The sequence below is a fragment of the Cetorhinus maximus genome, chromosome 14, assembly GCF_964194155.1.
Source record: "Cetorhinus maximus chromosome 14, sCetMax3.hap1.1, whole genome shotgun sequence".
Lineage (NCBI taxonomy): Eukaryota > Metazoa > Chordata > Chondrichthyes > Lamniformes > Cetorhinidae > Cetorhinus > Cetorhinus maximus.
The window spans coordinates 39,172,915-39,192,453 of NC_135892.1; the positions used below are offsets into that span (position 1 = coordinate 39,172,915).

The 19,539-nt window shown below is 43.3% G+C and overlaps 1 protein-coding gene across 3 annotated transcripts in view; it reads left to right on the forward strand.

Annotated features, from left to right (window-relative positions):
• Positions 1-19,539, forward strand: part of wtap (WT1 associated protein) — a 69,827-nt gene that overhangs the window by 34,067 nt on the left and 16,221 nt on the right. For all 3 annotated transcript variants that reach the window (XM_078556798.1, XM_078556800.1, XM_078556799.1), the window contains one exon: positions 3,741-3,868. In XM_078556798.1, the coding sequence (XP_078412924.1) occupies positions 3,741-3,868 (128 nt within the window). The remainder of the gene's footprint in view (positions 1-3,740; positions 3,869-19,539) is intronic.

Genomic DNA, 19,539 nt, shown 5'->3' on the forward strand with positions numbered 1-19,539 from the left:
TTCTTACTGCCTCTTTGCCCTTCTAATTTCCCTTTTCACTTCCCTGTACTTTTAATTTTTAAAATTTATTTATGGGATGTGGCCATCGTTGGCTAGGCCAGCATTTATTGCCTAACCCTTACTGCCCTTGAGAAGGTGGTGGTGAGCTGCTGCCTTGAACTGCTGCAGTCTCTGTGCTGTAGGTGCACCCATGGTGGTGTTAGGGAGGGAGTTCCAGGATTTTTACCCAGTGACAATGAAGGAATACCGATATATTTCCAAGTCAGGATGGTGAGTGGCTTGGCAGGGAACTTCCAGGTGGTGGTGTTCCCGTGTATCTGCTGCTCTTGTCCTTCTAGATGGTAGTAGTCGTGGGTTTGGAAGGTACTGTCCAAGGAGCCTTGGTGAGTTTCTGCAGTGCATCTTGTGGATGGTACTTACTACTGCCGCTGTTTATCGGTGGTGAAGGGAATGAATGTTTGTGGATGTGGTGCCAATCAAGCGGGCTGCTTTGTCCTGGATGATGTCAAACTTGAGTGTTGTTGGAGCTGCACTTCATTTGGTCAAATGGTAACTATTCCATCACACTCCTGAGTTGTGCCTTGCAGATGGTGGACAGGCTTTGGGAAGCCAGGAGGTGAGTTACTCCTAGCCTCTGACTTGCTCTTGTAGCCACAGTATTTATATGGCTAGTCAAGTTCCTTTTCTGGCCAGTGGTAACTCCCAAGATGTTGATAGTGGGGGATTCAGCGATGGTAATGCCGTTGAGTGTCAAGGAGCAATGGTTGGATTCTCTCGTGCTGAACATGGTCATTGCCTGGCGCTTGTAACTTGCCACTTGTCAGCCCAAGCCTGGACATTGTCCAGGACTTGCTGAATTTGGACATGGACTGCTTCAGTATCTGAGAAGTCACGAATGGTGCTGAACATTGTGCAATCATCAGTGAACATCCCCACTTCTGATCTTATGACGGAAGGAAGGTCATTGATGAAGCAGCTGAAGATGTTTGGGCCTGGGACACTACCCTGAGGAACTCCTGCAGTGATGTTCTGGAACTGAGATGATTGACATCCAGCAGCCATGACAATCTTCCATTGTGCTAGGTATGACCCCAACCAAAAGAGTTTTCCCCTGATTCCCATTGTTTCCAGTTTTGCTTGAGCTCCTTGATGCCAGACTCGGTCAAATGCTGCCTTCAATGTCAAGGGCAGTCACTCTCACCTCTGGAGTTCAGCTCTTTGTTCCATGTTTGAACCAAGGCCGTTATGAGGTCAGAAGCTGAGTGACCCTGGCGGTACCCAAACTGAGCATGAGTGAGCAGGTTATTGCTAATCATGTGCTACTTAATAGCACTGTTGCTGACCCTTTCTATCACTTTACTGATGATGGAGTGGAGAGTGGGCAGTAATTGGCTGGGTTGGAATTGTCCTGCTTTTTGTGCACAGGACATACATGGGCAATTTTCCACATTGCCGGGTAGATTCCTGTGTTGTAGCTGTACTGGAACAGCTTGGCTAGGGGCGCAACAAGTTCTGGAGCACAAGTCTTCAGTACTATTGCCGGAATATTGTCAGGGCCAATCGTCTTTGCAGCATTCAATGCCTTCAGCTGTTTCTTGATATCAAGTGGAGTGAATCATATTGGCTGAAGACTGGCATCTGTGATGCTGGGTACCTCTGGAAAAGGCCAAAATGGATCATTCTCGGCATTTCTGGCTGAAGATTATTACGAATGCCTTATCTTTTGCACTGATGTGCTGGGCTCCTCCATCATTGAGGATGGAGATATTTGTGGAGCCACCGCCTCCAGTGAGTTGTTTAATTGTCCACCACCAATCACAACTGGATGTGGCTGAACTTGAGAGCTTACATCTGATCTTGGTTGTGGAGTCGCTTAGTTCTGTATATCGCTGGCTGCTTAGGCTGTTTGGCAAATAGCCTTGTGTTGCAGATTCATCAGGTTGATACCTCATTTTTAGGTATGCCTGGTGCTGCTCCTGGCATACCCTCCTGTACTCTTCTTTGAACCTGTGTTGATCCCCTGGCTTGGTGGTAATGATAGAATATGACCTTTCTTCAGAACTAAATAGCAGTAGAAATGTGATGAAATTAATACTCTTTGTAAGGGGGTTGGAGCAGGTGAAGCTCGATAGAAGACCAGCGATAGGCAGGAGCTAAGGAGAGATTGACAAAGATGTCATGGACATCAAAACAAATGGAATATTATTGATATGGTAAGGGCTAAAGAAGGTGCTGATAGTGGCATAAAGATAAGAAAGGAGAGTGTGTTAATAGCAGAACAAGGGTCAGCACTCTGTGAAAGAACAACATGGGACGAGTATCAGAAGACCCTATTTGCCCTCCCCTCATCCCACCCCTAAAAGGGCCATCTGATACTCGCCCCATGTTGTTCTTTCACAGAGTGCTGACCCTTGTTCTGCTATTAACACACTCTGCTTTCTTATCTTTATGCCACTATCAGCATCTTCTTTAGTCCTTACCACTACCATTAATACTCCCTTTGTCTTTTTGTTCATGACATCTGTCAATCTCTCTTAGCCCCCGCCTATCGCTGGCTTTCTATCCAGCTTCACCGACTCCACATTCCCTTAAACAGCATAAATTTCATTACATTTCTACTGCGATTTAGCTCTGAAGAAGGGCCATACGGACTTGAAACGTTAACTCTGTTTCCCTCTCCACATATGCTATCAGACCTGCTGAATTTCTCCAGCATTTTCTGTTTTTATTTCATGCTCCTTCTCCATAAATAACCTGACCTGCACATTATAATGATCGCTATGGCTGATGTGCTAAATAAGTAGTGGTGCATTTGATGGGGAAAATAAGGCAATGGAAAATGCAAATAAAGATCAGATAGAGGAGCAAAGAGATCTAGAATCCAGATTCACGAATCATTAAAAATAACACTCTAAGTTAACCTGACCACAAAAATGGAAACAAAACACTGGTTCATTTCTAGAGGAATAGAAATCAAAAGCAGTCTAGTTACGTTAAATAAAAACAGAAAATGTTGGAAACACTCAGGTCAGACAGAATCTGTGGAGAGAAAAAGAGTGAGCGCTTCACATCGTTATGACCCTTCAGTATTGATGAAGTTATGTTAAATGTGTAAAGAACCACATTTGGAGAAAGCTCTGATCTTCATATTCCATTTGTTTCCCCAAGCCCTTTATAGTTTTACAAGTGGTTTGCAGTTTTTGCATTAGCAATAAGTGGCAGTTTTGAGGACAAGCAATTGTCGTTTCTTCAAATGATCGTCTTTAAACTGCCATTGGGCGCTGAATTTGCTTGTTACACTTGGACATTTCATTCATCAACCCCAAGTAAACCTGCTATCTTCCTTGCTGTAACTATACATTGAATCATATTGGCATTGAATAATAGGAATCAAAACCATTCCTTGGATTTCGAAGCCTTAAAAGCTGCACAAAAATTGGTGTACACATGACTTTTATGGTAGCAGAAATCTAAACAGGAGATTTCAGAAACTGACTTTAAAAGCAAGATCACAACAAACCAGACATATTGGTTAAGCTCATGCCAGTTTAATATCTTGACTGCAGAGAAGTGAAAATTTCAGTGCCTGTATTGGTGTGTTATGTGCGACCAAAACCAAATGTGAAAAATGTAACCATCCCAGCGAAAATCATAATTGAAATTACCCCATGTAGGAAACTATTTCTTAAGCAAAGATTTGTTAATGTAGTGTATTTGTTTACACTTTCATGTTATGACAGCAAATGATGTGAGTGGGTTAAGAGAGTCTGAAGAGAAGCTGAAACAGCAGCAACATGAGTCAGCTCGAAGGGAGAACATTCTTGTTATGAGGCTAGCTACCAAGGAACAGGAAATGCAGGAGTGTACTGTAAGTATTTTAAATTGCATTGGACTCTTTTTAATTTATTATTGCACAATAGTGTGCACAAATGAAGAATTGTTGATTACTGTGTTCTTGTTCTGTAATAGTGAAAGGGAGCTAACAACTAATAATGGAAACTATCATATTTCTCTCTCATGTCTCCATTTCAGAAACTTAGGTTTTGTTCCAACTTTTTAAAAGGCCATGAGCTCCAGAATCCTGTAATAAATTTTCTGACCTGTAACCAGTGGCCTTATTTTGGTCAGTCACTCATAGGAACAGGAGCCATTCAGCCCCTTGAGCCTGTTCATTCCTGGCTTTTTTTTCTCAATTAGGGAAATAATTTAGAACACATCAAAAGAATTATTGTGAGAATTGTTCTGTAAAATGCTAACTGTATAATTCTTCAATCTCTATTAATGCAGTGTTACTAATGAAGTGTCTGAACATTGCTGGATAAACGCATCTCGGCCAAATAGCTGCTGGTAAATGTCCAAATAGTATAAATGCTTTGAGATTTTCAGGTCTCTTCTACCTATTTCAAACTCTTTCTCCAAGAGAACGGAAGTCGTGGAACAAACACATAACCAACCCAAAAGAATTGATAAACCAATGTTGCCCCAAGAATTTAACTGAGGCTGGGGCACTCCTCAGAATTGCAAATGATCTTTCCTTGCACCAAGACCTTATTTTGAAAGTTGGCATATTGTTTGTTTTGTAACCCATCTGAACCTGAATGCTTGTCTTTGACTAAATTTATGCTTGCACAGAAAGATGAAAAAGACAGTTGGTTCCTTATGATGGTTATCCAACCCTTTCACATTCATGTGCTTGTCAGCAATGACTTCTAATCAAGTTCAGCTTTAAAGTTTTTTTTTTACACATGAGACACTGAATCTTTTTAAGAAGGCTTCTAACTTTGAGCAGTTTCTAGAATAAAACTTTGTTTAACCCTAATGCACTTAATGTGACATACTTATGGGGAGGTTAATCTTGGACTATCAATGTGAAGCCATGCTGATGGGGCTATTTTAGTTTTATTTGCTTCTCCCCAACTCTCCTCTCTCTAAGATTGCCATTTTACAGGGCCATGTGTTCCTGTGCTGAAGGGAACAGACTTGGAGGATCAAACTACACTCCATCCATTCTATGGCATATTCATGCAACACTGCATCTCTTAAAAGTATACTTCTAATATACCAGTACATATTTGAAATGCATTCAGTTTTGTTCTCATGTCTTAGCTAATGCCTTAGAGTCATAGACTCATTAATATCCTGTGGGTTATCGTTGACCAGAAACTTAACTGCACCAGTCATAGAAATACTGTGGCTACAAGAGCAGGTCAGAGGCTGGGAGTCCTGCAGCAAGTAACTCATCTCTTCACTCTCCAAAGCCTGTTCACATCTACAAGGCACGAGTAGGAGTGTGATGGAACACACTTCACTTGCCTGATGAGTGCAGCTCCAACACCATTCGAGCTTAACACCATTCGGGACAAAGCAGCTCGCTTGATAGGCACCCCATCCACCACCTTAAGCATTCGCTCCCTCCACCACCAATGCACCTTTGAAGCATATGTGCCCTCTACAAGATACACTGTGGCAACGCACCGAACCTGCGGCCTCTACATGCCCTTCCTCACTGTCACTGGTCCCAAAACCTGGAACTCCCTTTCTAACAGCATCCGCACCAAATGGACTGCAGCAGTTCAGAAAGGCTTCTCCACCACCATGGCAATTTGGGATGGGCAACAATTGCAAATGATGTTGACATCCCATGAAACAATTTAAAAAATCATTATGGCACAGAAGCTCTTTAACCCATCGAGTCCATGTTGGCTCTCTGCTGAGCAATCCAGCCAGTCCCATTATCCTGCTCTTTCTCTAACTTGGCAAGTTTATTTCTCTTGGGTGCATGTCCAGTTTCCTTTTGAAATCAGTAATCGTCTCCATCTGAATCTCTTGTGCAACATTTTATTACTACTCTTTGCATGGAAGAGGGAGTAAATATCGGGCACTGTTCTGATGGCTCAATAACAATTGCTAGTACCTAATTTCACTGTTAATATTTAATATTTTGTGCCAAGATGCTTCACACAGGCATGAGTGAACAAAATTTGATGCTGAGCCATGTTAAGGAGAGAGGTCAGATGACCGAAATTTTGGTTGAAGAAATAGGTCCATGTCCAAATGTCCATGTCCTGGACAAAACCCAGGTTTGGGCTGACAAGTGGCAAGTAACATTTGGCGCTACACAAGTGTCATGCAATGACCATCTCCAACAAGAGACAACCCAACCATCGACCCTTGACGTTCAGTGGCATTACCATCACTGAATTCCCCCATGATCTACATCCTATGGGTTACCATTGACCAGAAACTGAACTGGACAAATACAATATAAATATAAATACAAGAAACTACAAGAACAGGTCAGAGACTAGGAATCCTGCGACAAGTAACTCGCCTCCTGACTCCTCAAAGCCTGTCCATCACCAACAAGGTACAAGTCAGGAGTGTGATGGAATACCCCCCCACTTGCCTGGATGAGTGCAACTCCTGCAACACTCAAGAAGCTTGACACCATCAAGGACAAAGCAGCCTGTTTGATTGGTACCACATCCACAAACACTCACTCCCTCCACCACTGACACACAGTAACAGCAGTGTGTACCATCTACAAGATGCACTGCAGGAATTCACCAAGGCTCCTTAGGCAGCACCTTCCAAACCCACGACCACTACCATCTAGAAGGACAAGGGCAGCAGATAAATGGGAGCACCACCACCTGGAAGTTCCCCTCCAAGTCACTCACCATCCTGACTTGGAAATCTATCACCGTTCCTTCACTGTTGCTGGGTCAAAACCCTGAAACTCCCTCCCTAACAGCACTGCGGGTGTACCTCCAACACATGGACTGCAATGGTTCAAGAAGGCAGCTCACCACCATCACCTCAAGGGCAACTAGGATGGGCAATAAATGCTGGCCCAGCCAGTGAAGCCCACATCCTGTGAATGAATTTTTTTAAAAAGTTTTTAAGTGTTTTGTAAAAAAAAAAAGTTAGAGAGAGATGGAGAGATATTGGCCTTGGCAGCCGAAGCACGGCTGCCAATGGTAGAGCAGTTCAAATTGTGAATGCTCAAGAGGCCTGAATTTGAAGAACGCAGATATCTCAGGCATTTGTAAGGCTGCAGGAGATTACAGGGGTAGGGAAAGGTGAGCTCATGGGATTTGAAAACAAAGATGAGAAGTTTAAAATCAGGGCTTTGCTTAACCAGGCATCACTAAGTCAGCGAGATGGTGAGCAGGACTTGGTGTAAGTTTGGACTCAGACAACAACTTTTTGGGTGAGCTTTAGTTGATTTTGGGTAGAGCTTTAAGTCTGGTCAGGAATACATCATAACAGGGAAGTCTATCGGCAACAAAGGGATGGATGATGAGGTTTTCAGCAGCGTTTGAACTGAGCAATGTTATGGAGGTAGCAATAGGTGGCCTTGGTAATAGTACAGACCAGGTGGTTGGAAGCTACCTCTGAGTAAAATATGAAATCAAGGTTGCAAACAGTCTGATTGAGCATCAGATATATGCTAGGCAGAGGGATGGAGACGGTGGCTAGGGTTGACTGATTTTGTGGTAGGTACCAAAGACAGTGGCTTCAGTTTTCCCGGTAGTTTAGTTGGAGAAATGTCTGTTCATTAAGTACTGGGTGTTTGACAAGCATTCTGACATGTTAGAGACTGGAGGGGTTGAAAGCGATGGTGATGAGGCAGGGTTGGTTGTCGTCATCGTACATGTGGAATCTGGCATGCTTTCAGATGATGTTGCTAAGGGGAAGCATGTAGATGGGAAGAAGAAGAGGGCCAGGAATAGATTTTGAGGTCCCCACAAGTAATAGCACAAGTGAAAGCAGTTAGAAGTGATACTCTGGTTGTGACTGGATAGATAAGCGTGAAACCAGGCGAATGACATCTGAGTCAGTTGAGCATCGGTGGAGAGGCGTTGGCGAAGGTTGGTGTGATGGGCTGTGTCACAGGCTACAGGCAGAGAAGGATAAAAAGTTTACTTTTGTCACTTATGTCCTTCTGTCGGGTCGCTTTGCTCGTGAACACGGGTGCGTGCCTACCTACCGGTGGGTGAGTTGGTAAACAATATACTGCAGACACAGAGACCAATGTAAGATGAAGCACATGCTGTTTACTAGCACAAGTAACAGAGCACTAACACAATGTGTGCTTCTCAAACCAGACCCTATTCTAAACCACTGATTAACAATGGCTACACAGCCATTGGGTAACACAGTCACGTGGTCAGTCTTAAAGAGAAATATACATTCTCTTTTAGGTGTATTGCACCTCAGATTACCTTACCCTCTCCCCTTTACTCAAAAGTACAATTTACAATCTTTACAATATGTCAACTATTTACATAAATAAACTATTTACAAATTCAGTCTCTCTGGAGGCTTCAAATGTGTCGAACGCCGTAGTTCCATGACTTCGGATGGTTTATCTGAGGCCTCCCTCTCAGGAGTCAGTTGTCTGCTAGGCTCTCCAGTGGGAACCTGTAAGTTTATGTCTCCAACAGCCAGGCTCAATGAATCCTACAGGGGCTTCCAAACCAAGGGGAGTTCCTTCTACGTGTGGTGTAGACTCCAATGGGAGTGCTTGCCGCATCCTTTCTTGTAGATCTATTTCTCTTGTCCTGAGGTTATTTAAATGTCCCCTAATTATCCAATCTTCGACTGATATGTGCTAGGACGGGGGCCTTGTCACTGCACTAACTTCACCTGATAGCCATTTTGGCCCATCTCTAAAGTTCTTTGCCAAATCTATGTCTCCAACAGTTTCTTTCACGACTGTGGTAATTGTGTACATTTTCTGGGCCTCCTGACTTCTCTCTACCCTCCCCTCTAAATTCGGCCTTCTGAGACTCTCACGTGCCCTGAGACGTCTCTGCATCAATAACTCTGTGGTTGTGTGTGGTGTAGTCCTATAGCTGAGTAGGAAACGTGATCATCTAGTTGCAATAGAGTCTCCATCCAGTTTTTTCATTCCGGACTTGAAGGTCTGGACTTCCCTCTAAGCCAAACCATTGGATGCAGGGTTGTATGGGGAGGGTTTAACATGTGTTATGCCATTGAGAATGGTAAATCTTTGGAATTCCCCGCTGGTGAATGCCATTTCATTATCAAACACTATTACTCTGGTAACCCGTGTATTGAAAAACTCAAGTGCAATCTGTCTATGGTGGTGGCAGATGTGGGTGATCTTACCTCGTATACATCCATCCACTTCGAGAGGAACATTGTGCCCAAAAAAGGCCCCACGTGGCCAATCCCAGGGATGCAGTGGAGCAGAAGGGGGCACTTTCTGCACCTGTTGACACTGCATGCAGATCTTAACCAAGTTTTCGATTTCTGTGTCCATCCCTGGGCACCATAAATAGCTGCGCACCAACATTTTCATCCTGGAGATGCTGGGGTGAGCACTATGCAATTTGGCTAATGTTGTCTTTCTCTTGGAGGCACAATGACTCTCACTCCCCACAACAAGATGCCATCCTGGCAGGTGAGCTCATATTTCCTATTAAAATAGGGCTTCATTTCGTCCAACTTTGGCTCGTTAGACCATCCCTGCAAGACTTGTTCCCTTACTTTAGACAAAACTGGGTCGCGGTCTGTCCACTCTCTCATTGGCATGTGCTGGTGACGAATCCAGATAGTTTAATAACATGACAAGTTGTTGAGGAATGGGAATGTTCACATTGCTGTCTTTGAGAGGTAATCGGCTCAGTGCGCCAGCATTTGTAATCTGGCTGCCTGGCTGGTGGATAAAAGTATATTTGTAAGCAGCTAGAATCAGTGCACACCTTTGGATGCGTGCTGAGGCAATTGGGGGTATTGTTTTATCTTCCCCAAACAAGCCTAGTAGTGGCTTGTGATCGGATAAAATGATGAATTGGTGGAACTTCTTAATGCCAAATACAATGGATAAGCCTTCTTTCTCTATTTGAGAGTTTCTTCGTTCTGCTACACTGAGTGTTCTTGAGATATAACCAATGGGCTGTGCGGAGCCATCCGGTGGGTGAGTACTGCCCCTCCTCTCTAAAGGGATGCATCACAGGTTAAAATTAATTCCTCCTTTGGGTCAAAATTGACCAACAGGGCCGATGAATGTAGCAACTGCTTTACAGTCATAAAAGCCGGGTGTTGTGGAGGTTGCCAAGTCCGTCTGTGGCTTTTTTCTCGAGTAACCCATGTAATGGAGCTAGTACTGTTGACAAATTTGGGAGAAAACGGCCATCGTAGTTCACCATTCCCAAGAAGGACTTGAGTTCTATGCGTTTTTTGGTGCTGGCGCCTCACAAAATGCTCTCACCTTGTCTTCTACTGGATGTAGGCCCTGCAAGTCGACCCAGTGACCCAAGTAAATCACTTCTTTTGCTTGCAATATACATTTTTCTCTTTTCAAACATAATCCGGCTTGTGTGAAATGCTTCAATACCTCTTTCAGGTTAGCCAGGTGTTCTTCATCAGTTGGTCCTGTTACTAGGACATCTTAGAGATAAACCACCACATGAGGTAGACCTTGAAGTAAACTTTCCATAGTCCGTTGGAAAATGACACAAGCCGAGGAGCTCCAAAGGGTATACTGGTATAAGCCCCTATGTGTGTTGTTAGTCATTAAATTCCAAGAGGCCTTTTCGAGCTCAACTTGTCCAGTTTCGTATATGCGGTTCCCCCTGCCAGCTTAACATAGAAACTAGGAGCAGGAGTAGGCCATTCGGCCCTTCGAGACTGCTCCGCCATTCATTATGATCATGGCTGATCATCCAACTCAATAGCCTGTTCCCGCTTTCTCCCCATACCCTTTGATCCCTTTTGCCCCAAGAGCTATATCTAACTCCTTCTTGAAAACATACAATGTTTTGGTCTCAACTACTTTCTGTGGTAACGAATTCCACAGGCTCACCACTCTCCGGGTGAAGAAATTTCTCCTCATCTCAGCCCTAAATGGTCCACCCCATATCCTCAAACTGTGACCCCTGGTTCTGGACTCTCCCACCATCGGGAACATCCTTCCTGCATCTACCCCGTCTAGTCCTGTTAGAATTTCTATGAGATCCCCCCTCATTCTTCTGAACTCCAGTGAATATAATCCTAATCGACTCAATCTCTCCTCATATGTCAGTCTCGCCATCCCAGGAATCAGTCGGGTAAACCTTTGCTGCACTCCCTCTATAGCAAGTATGTCCTTCCTCAGATAAGGAGACCAAAACTGCACACAGTATTCCAGGTGTGGTCTCACCAAGGCACTGTACCAAGCTTGGAGTACAACTCATCAATTTTCGGTATAGGATGCCAATCAAGTCTGGCCACTTTGTTAACAGTCAACTTGTAGTCCCTGCATATTCGCACACTCCGGTCAGGCTTTAGTACTGGAACTATGAATGCTGCCCATTCGGAAAATTGCATGGGTTGTAAGACTCCCAACTTTACAGCCTGTCTAATTCAACATTAACTTTCTCTCGTAATGCATAAGGGACTGGCCTCGCCTTCAAGTATCTGGGGGTTGCCCTGGGATCCACATGGATTTTAGCTTGCAGTTCATGAATCTGCCTCAGCTCTTCCCTGAACAGAGGCGTATTTCTGTAATATTTCTTGCAGATCTTTCATTCTGAATTGAAAAATCTCGGTCCACTCCAACTTTATTTCATTTAGCTAGTTTCAACCAAGTAGAATTCCTGCTACCACTACCGGGTAAATTTACAGACTGGCTTCCATACTGTACTAGAACCTTGCATGTACCTCTTACTCGTATGTCTTCACCAGTATACATCTTTAGCATCTGAATTTTCCAGATTTAATGGGTAGTCTCCTCCATTCAGATACTTGAATGTATGTTCCTCTGTAACTGTAGTGGATGCCCCTGTATCCAACTCCATCCGGATAGGTTTTCCGTTGACTTCCACAGTCATGTAGATTGGCTCTGTTTCTCCTGGTTTCTCTATTTGGATTTCACGAGTTCTACCTTTTTGTTAAAATTTTGCCTCAATCTGTCTTCACAATATCTCATAATGTGCACTTTACAATGGCAGTAGAAACACTCGATTCATACAAATTGTCGTTCACTTGCAGGCTGTCTGGTTCCATTTCTACAGTTACTAATGTGGGTTTTCTCTGTTAAACCATTGCTTTTTGCTGGTCTGTTAATAGTGGTGGTTTACTGCCTTTCCGTGTAGCCCAGTGCCTCTGTGCAAATTCTAATCTGTGCTTCCCTCCCGACGTGATAGGCGGCACCATTTTGTGTTCCCTTGATTGCTTCTGAATCCCTGACCACTTTGCATTGCGAGGGCCAACTCCAGCACCTTGCTGAAGTCTAAATTCGTTTCTGACAACAACCTTTTTTGAATCGTTAATCCCACATACTAATTAGTCTCTTAACACGTTAATCGGCATCCCGAACTCGGTGCTCTGTCAGTTGTTTCAAGGCCTCTACGTAGCAAGCGACTGTCTCTGCAGGGGCACGACACCTCGAATTCAGTTTAAAACGCTGCGTTGTTACCAAGGATTTTGGCTGAAAGTGGCTTTTCATAAGGTTTAACAACTCATCAAAGCTCTTTGAATCTGGGGTGTTGGTGCCATTAGACTACGAATTAGGCCATATGTTTTACCGCCACATGCCGATAAGGGGACTACAGTACCTGAAGAGAGAGAATCATTAAGAATATCAGTTAACATGGGAGCCAGGAAGAGAATGCATGTGATGAACAGCTTAGTGGGAATAGGGTCAAGGGAGCAGGCCTGCCTCATCTCCCTTATGTCGTTGGCCAAAAAGAACACGAGGCATTCAATATGATGACCAGTCATCAGTGGCCTGTCAAATGGTTCGATATGGCCAAACTGGCATACTGGAGGGAGATAACGTCAGCGACTATGGTGAGGGTTGCACTTAGAATCGGCCTGCAAGGCACGGCTGATTTGCTTCAATGGAATTTTCGTGGCTTTCCTTGGTGTCATCAACTGGTCGTGTTTTGCCTTGTCGCCAGTTATGTTCCTTCTGTCGGGTCGCTTTGCTCGCAAACACGATTGCGCACACCTATCTACCGGTGGGTGAGTTGGCAAACAATATACTGCAGACGCAGAGACCAATATAAGCTGAAGTACATGCTATTTATTTACACCAGAAACAGAGCACTAACACCATGTGTGCTTCTGAAACCAGGCCCTATTCTAAACAAAATAAAAACAGAATTACCATGGAAAAACTCAGCAAGTCTGGCAGCATCGGCGGAGAAGAAATCTGTCAACGTTTCGAGCCCTCATGGCCCTTCAGCAGAACTGAAGCATAGTTTCAACAAGGGAGAAATATAAATTGGTTTAAGGTGGGTGGGGGGGAAGAGACACATGAGGGTGTGGTGTGAGCAGATAATCAAAAGATGTCAGAGACAAAAGGGTCAAAGAGGTGTTGAAGGTGGTGGTCTTTGTCTGAGAAAAGTGCTAATTAAGAATGCAAGACAGGATATTCAAAGTACAGCTCTAGTGGGGGTGGGGTGGAAAGACTAAAGGTTTTAGTTTTAGATTTAAAAATAATGGAAATAGGTGGGGAAAGAAGAATCTATATAAATTATTGAAAAAAAAGGCGGGTGGGGGGGGAAAAGAAACGGGGTGGGGATGGGGGGAGGGGGGTTTAAGATCTAAAGTTGTTGAATTCAATATTCAGCCCAGAAGGCTGTAAAGTGCCTAGTCGGAAGATGAGGTGCTGTTCCTCCAGTTTGCGTTGGGCTTCACTGGAACAATGCAGCAAGCCAAGGACAGACATGTGGGCAAGAGAACAGGGTGGAGTGTTAAAATGGCAAGCGACAGGGAGGTTTGGGTCTTTCTTGCGGACAGACCGCAGGTGTTCCGCAAAACGGTCGCCCAGTTTGCGTTTGGTCTCTCCAATGTAGAGGAGACCGCATTGGGAGCAACGAATGCAGTAGACTAAGTTAGGGGAAATGCAAGTGAAATGCTGCTTCACTTGAAAGGAGTGTTTGGACCCTTGGACGGTGAGGAGAGAGGAAGTGAAGGGGCAGGTGTTGCATCTTCTGCGTGGGCATGGGGAGGTGCCATAAGTGGGGGTTGAGGAGTAGGGGGTGATGGAGGAGTGGACCAGGGTGTCCCGGAGGGAACGATCCCTACGGAATGCCGTCAAGGGGGGTGAAGGGAAGATGTGTTTGGTGGTGGCATCATGCTGGAGTTGGCGGAAATGGCGGAGGATGATCCTTTGAATGCGGAGGCTGGTGGGGTGATAAGTGAGGACAAGGGGGACCCTATCATGTTTCTGGGAAGGAGGAGAAGGCGTGAGGGAGGATGCGCGGGATATGGGCCGGACACGGTTGAGGGCCCTGTCAACGACCGTGGATGGAAAACCTCGGTTAAGGAAGAAGGAAGACATGTCAGAGGAGCTGTTTTTGAAGGTAGCGTCATCAGAACAGATGCGACGGAGGCGAAGGAACTGAGAGAATGGGATGGAGTCTTTACAGGAAGCGGGGTGTGAGGAGCTGTAGTCGAGGTAGCTGTGGGAGTCGGTAGGCTTGTAATGGATATTGGTGGACAGTCTATCATCAGAAATTGAGACAGAGAGGTCAAGGAAGGGAAGAGAAGTGTCAGAGATGGACCATGTGAAGATGATGGAGGGGTGGAGATTGGAAGCAAAATTAATAAATTTTTCCAGGTCCCGACGAGAGCATGAAGCAGCACCGAAGTAATCATCGATGTACCGGAGAAAGAGTTGTGGGAGGGGGCCGGAGTAGGACTGGAACAAGGAATGTTCCACATACCCCATAAAGAGACAGGCATAGCTGGGGCCCATGCGGGTACCTATTCTAAACTACTGATTAACCTTGTAGCCTGTGCTACACAGCCAATGGGTAATAGTCATTTGGTCAATCTGCTTTCATTCTCATGAGGTGTATAGCACCTCATTACCACAGTCACATTCATGTAGGATATCGTTTGTGACTTTGAGTTGGTTTGGTACCGTGGCAGGAGCAGAAACCTGATTTAAGGGATTCAGTTATGGAGTTCATGAAGAAAAATGGGGCAGATTTGGGAGGTGACAGACGATTAGAATTTGGAGAGGAAAAGGAAATTGGGTGCTAGCTTGCAAGGATTGAGGAGGAAAGGGATGATATATTTGAAGGAGGGGACTGCAGCACCTAAAGAGAGAGAATCATTAAGAATGGCGGTTAGCGTGGGAGTCAGGAAGATAAGGCATGTGATGAACAGCTTAGTGGGAATAGGGTCAAGGGAGCAGGCCTCAGACAAGATCAGCTTGAATAGGGCAAGAGCGCCAATGGGAGAAAAATTAAAGAAAGATCCCTTTGACATTCAACAGCATTACCATAATTGAATTTCCCAATATCGGCATTCTGGGGGGTTACCATTGACCAGAAGCTTAACTGGACCAGCCACATAAATACTGTGGCTACAAGAACAGAGATGAGGAATTCTGCGGCAAGTAACTCGCGGTTCCCCAAAGCCTACCTACCACCTACGAGGCACAAGTCAGGAATTTTGTGGAATATTCTTCACTTGGCTGCATGAGTGCAGCTCAACACCATACAAGGTAAGGCAGCCCATTTGGTGGTGCCTTATCCACCGCATTAAACCTTCACTCCCTCCACTATGGTAGCAGCACCAGCAGCAACTCACCTAGTTGCACTTTGACAGCATTTTCGAAACCTGCAACCTCCAGCACATGGAAGGGCAAGGGGAGCAGATGCATGGGAACACCACAACTTGCAAGTTCTGCTTCCAAACCACACATCGCCCTTCCTTCCCTGTCGTTGGGTCAAAACCCTGGAACTCCTCTAACAGCACTTGGAAATACCTGCACCACGTGGACTACAGTAGTTCAAGGGATGGAGTATAATGCTCTCGTCCTAAGAACAAATAAAAATCCAAGTTCAAAGCTGGGGTGGTTTTGTTGCTGATGGAGAGCATTTAAAATCTTCCCAAATATCCTGGCATTTTATTGGCAAAATGAATTAAATAAAACAGAAGAGATTGAATAGTGCATGGCAGTTGCTGCCTATCAGCTGTCCTGATCAATTTCAAATATATTGAAACAACTTAAGTGAAAGCCCTGTTTTATATCATTTTCAGTAGAAGATTTGGAGTATCTGGTTTCTATAGCCAGTTTTACTATCCAACCATCATACAATCATATAACACAGAGATTATTTTGCCTATCATATCTTTGGCCCTTTGAAAGAGCTATCCAATTAATCCCAGTCCCCTGCTCTTTCCACACCACCCCCTACAAATTTCTCCTTTTGGTGACTTGGATATAATCCAAGCATCCGCAGTTTTTTGCTTTTATCTTAGTGGATATAATCCAATTCCCTTTATAAAAAGTTGCATCGAATCTGCTCTCACCACCCTTTTCAGGCAGTACACTGCAGATCATCATAACTCGCTTTGTGGGAAAAAAAGATGGTCACCTTCCCTAGAACTTTTTTTTGCCACCTATCTTTAATCTGTCTTTTCTGGTTTTTATCTACCCTATTACACCAACTCATACTTTTGAACTTTTAAATCTTGTCATTGTTTTCCTTGGAACAGAGAAAGCTATCTGTTTCTCCAGTCTCCATATAACTCAAGTCCCTCATCCTTGATGCCATTAAGGGAAACCTCTTCTCAAATCTCCAAGGCCTTAACATCTTTCTTTTAAATACTCCAGCTGAGGTCAAACCAATTGCTTATAACAATTTAATATAACTTCTTGCTTGAGTACACTATTCCCCTGTAAAGCCACGGCTCCCATGTGTTTGTTTAAAACACAGTATCAACTTAGCATAGAAAATTTATGGCACAGAGGGAGGCAATTTGGTCCATAGGACCTCAGCTGGCCAAGAAGTTAACCAGCCTAATCCCACTTTCCAACTGTTGGTCTGTATCCTTGTAGGTTTCAGCACTTCAGGTGCATACCCAAGTATTTTTTAAAATGCAATTAGGGTTTCTGCATTTAACACCCTTTCTGGCAGAGTGGGTGAAAAAATTTCTCCGCAATACCCCATATTTTAAATCTATGCCCCCTTGTTATTGACTCCTCTGGTAAGAGAAATAGGTCCTTCTATTCACTCTATTTAGTCCTCTTATAATTTTACAGACTTCATTTAAATATGCCCTTAGCTGCTTCTGTTCCAAAGAAAGCAACCCCAACCTATTTAATTTTTCATCGCAAACAAAATTTCCAGCAAAATCCTCATAAATCTCTTCTGTACCCAATAGTGTGATCATATCATTCCTGTACAATGCAGTGGCCAGAACTGCATGCAGTACTCTGGCTGTGGTCTAACTAGTGTTTTATACAGTTCTACCATAACCTATCAGCTCTTATTCTCTATGCTGCAGCTAAAAAAAAGTATCTGATATGCTGCCTTAACTACCTTATCTACCTGTCTGACTTCCAGGGATCTGTGGACATGCACTTCAAGGTCCTTCTGTTCTCTACATTTCTCAATATCCTGTCATTTATTTTGTATGCCTTTGCCTTGTTTGTTGTTCACAAATGCATTTCTGATTGAAGTCCAGTTGCCACTTTTCTGCCCACCTGCCCGTTTCTGCCCGTTGATTTCTTTGTGCAGTTTACAGCTCTCCTCCTGACTGTCAACCACACCCAAATGTTGTATCATCAAAATCATGTTCCCTAAATACAAGTGTGTGCCATCTTCAAAGATTTGTGTATGTGAGCAGGTTTCTCTGCTCCCGCAACCCCTTTAAAAATTGTATAGTTTGATGATTTATTTTACATTTCATTTTTTTCTTCCAAAATGCTTTGCACTTATTCATTAAATGTCATCTGATGTTTCATCTTTTAACATCACAATTTACATTTTCAAGATTTTTGTTATCTGCTTATTGCAGGCGAATTGTGTTAACAACAATATACTTACTATAAACAGTGTAGACTGCTTCAGATTAATGAATTGCCATATTTCATTTAACAAATTAGTACTTGGTGTTTAGATTCCTGTTGATTCCGGTTGTTATACCATTCTTCTTTCTGATCTGCAAATGATAATCCAATACACAATATGATGATGAGCATTATTTGAGAAAAGAATGGGAGGCTAGGCCTGGAGCAGGGGTGCACTTGCACTGCAATACCATCCAGCTCTATGGCTTAAGCATGTGGATTTGGTGTAATTTTGAAATGCCTTGTCAACTCCAAAACAGCTATCAAAACATGAGCTATTTTGTTGGAAATGGTTTAAATCACCAATGATAGTTATAATGCATAAACTTTAGTTGCCTAATTTTTCGAAATGAAATTCTTTCTCCACATCCCTAATTCAATAGATATGCAGTGAGTGAATCCATGCAGGAATCTGCATTTGTTTTGAGTGCTTAATTAGAACTGGTGATACTTAGTTCCGGTAATTTCTATTACGTATATGGCAAATGTCACCTGATGTCTCGTGAAATGATTCATATATTGGGAATGCTGTATTTTTTGCATTTGTTTTTACTTTGCGATATGTTTCCTCATTTTTGCTATACACATTTTGAGGCAGTTGGATTGTGAAAATATGGCTGGCTTGCTAAAGTTGAACTGTCATGACATGTAGTTTGTCCTTTGAGTGCTGTGCACTCTTAATATTGGATCTTAATTGAAGATGTATGATACTGCATCTGGACCCATAAGTTAGAGAAATGTCACAGGTAACAGAAGTAGTTTTCATAGCTCTGATAATTGAGCCTTTGTATCACACTAGTGGAGTCTAACTGACATAAAGCAGGAAATGTTTTAATGTATATTAAAAGGCTATGAAGTCATTTGTATTGTGACCAGCAGAACACACACTAGAATTAACTGGTGTTTTATATTGTCTCACAGCTACTTTGCTTGATACCTGGCTTGGTATTATCAACAATAAGCTAGATGGGAAGCCAAAATGTTTTTGGTATAGTGGCTAACAAAATGTTGTATAGGATCCACCGTTCAAAGGTTGCTTCTGGGTGCTTCTGAAATGGGGTATGGACAACGCAATAAACTGCTCAAATGCCAATGGCATCAAGTATCCCAACCATCACTGCTTTGAATTCAAGCAAGATTCATCTAAAAACAAGATACATGGCAACAGATACATTGAGTTCAGTGGCTACTTTGTCCTTATTGACAGCAGTATTTGAACTGGCAGCAGGATCATACTGCTAAAACAAGATGTAAACCTTTTTTCTTTAAGTCAGCATTGAGTTTGGCTAGAGGTTTCCTTCAATTTCTGAAGCAAAAGACTGTTTTATATGTTGTCTTGGAGTTGATCCAGATTAAACCGACAAGTGCAACTCCGTTGAGTTGTGATTCAAAAGGTATAGTTGCAGGAACGCACATGGCAGAAAATGCTTTCGGGGGTTGACTACGGAGATCAAGGAGCACATGTGGATATCCCTTGTTTCTGTTGCTGTAAAGTTAAAATTGTAATAAAAATTGGACTTTGCTTGCATGAATGTCTATTATGTGGAACCTGAGATCAAATGGTATGTCAGTATAAATTCCCACAATTCTTCCTTGTATTTTTTTATAATCTGCTTGTTACCCTCTCATTTGTTTAAGGATACATCAGACCTGCTATCTCAGTATTTTAATATGCAGGAAAATACAAACTGAAAGAAAATTAAGATATG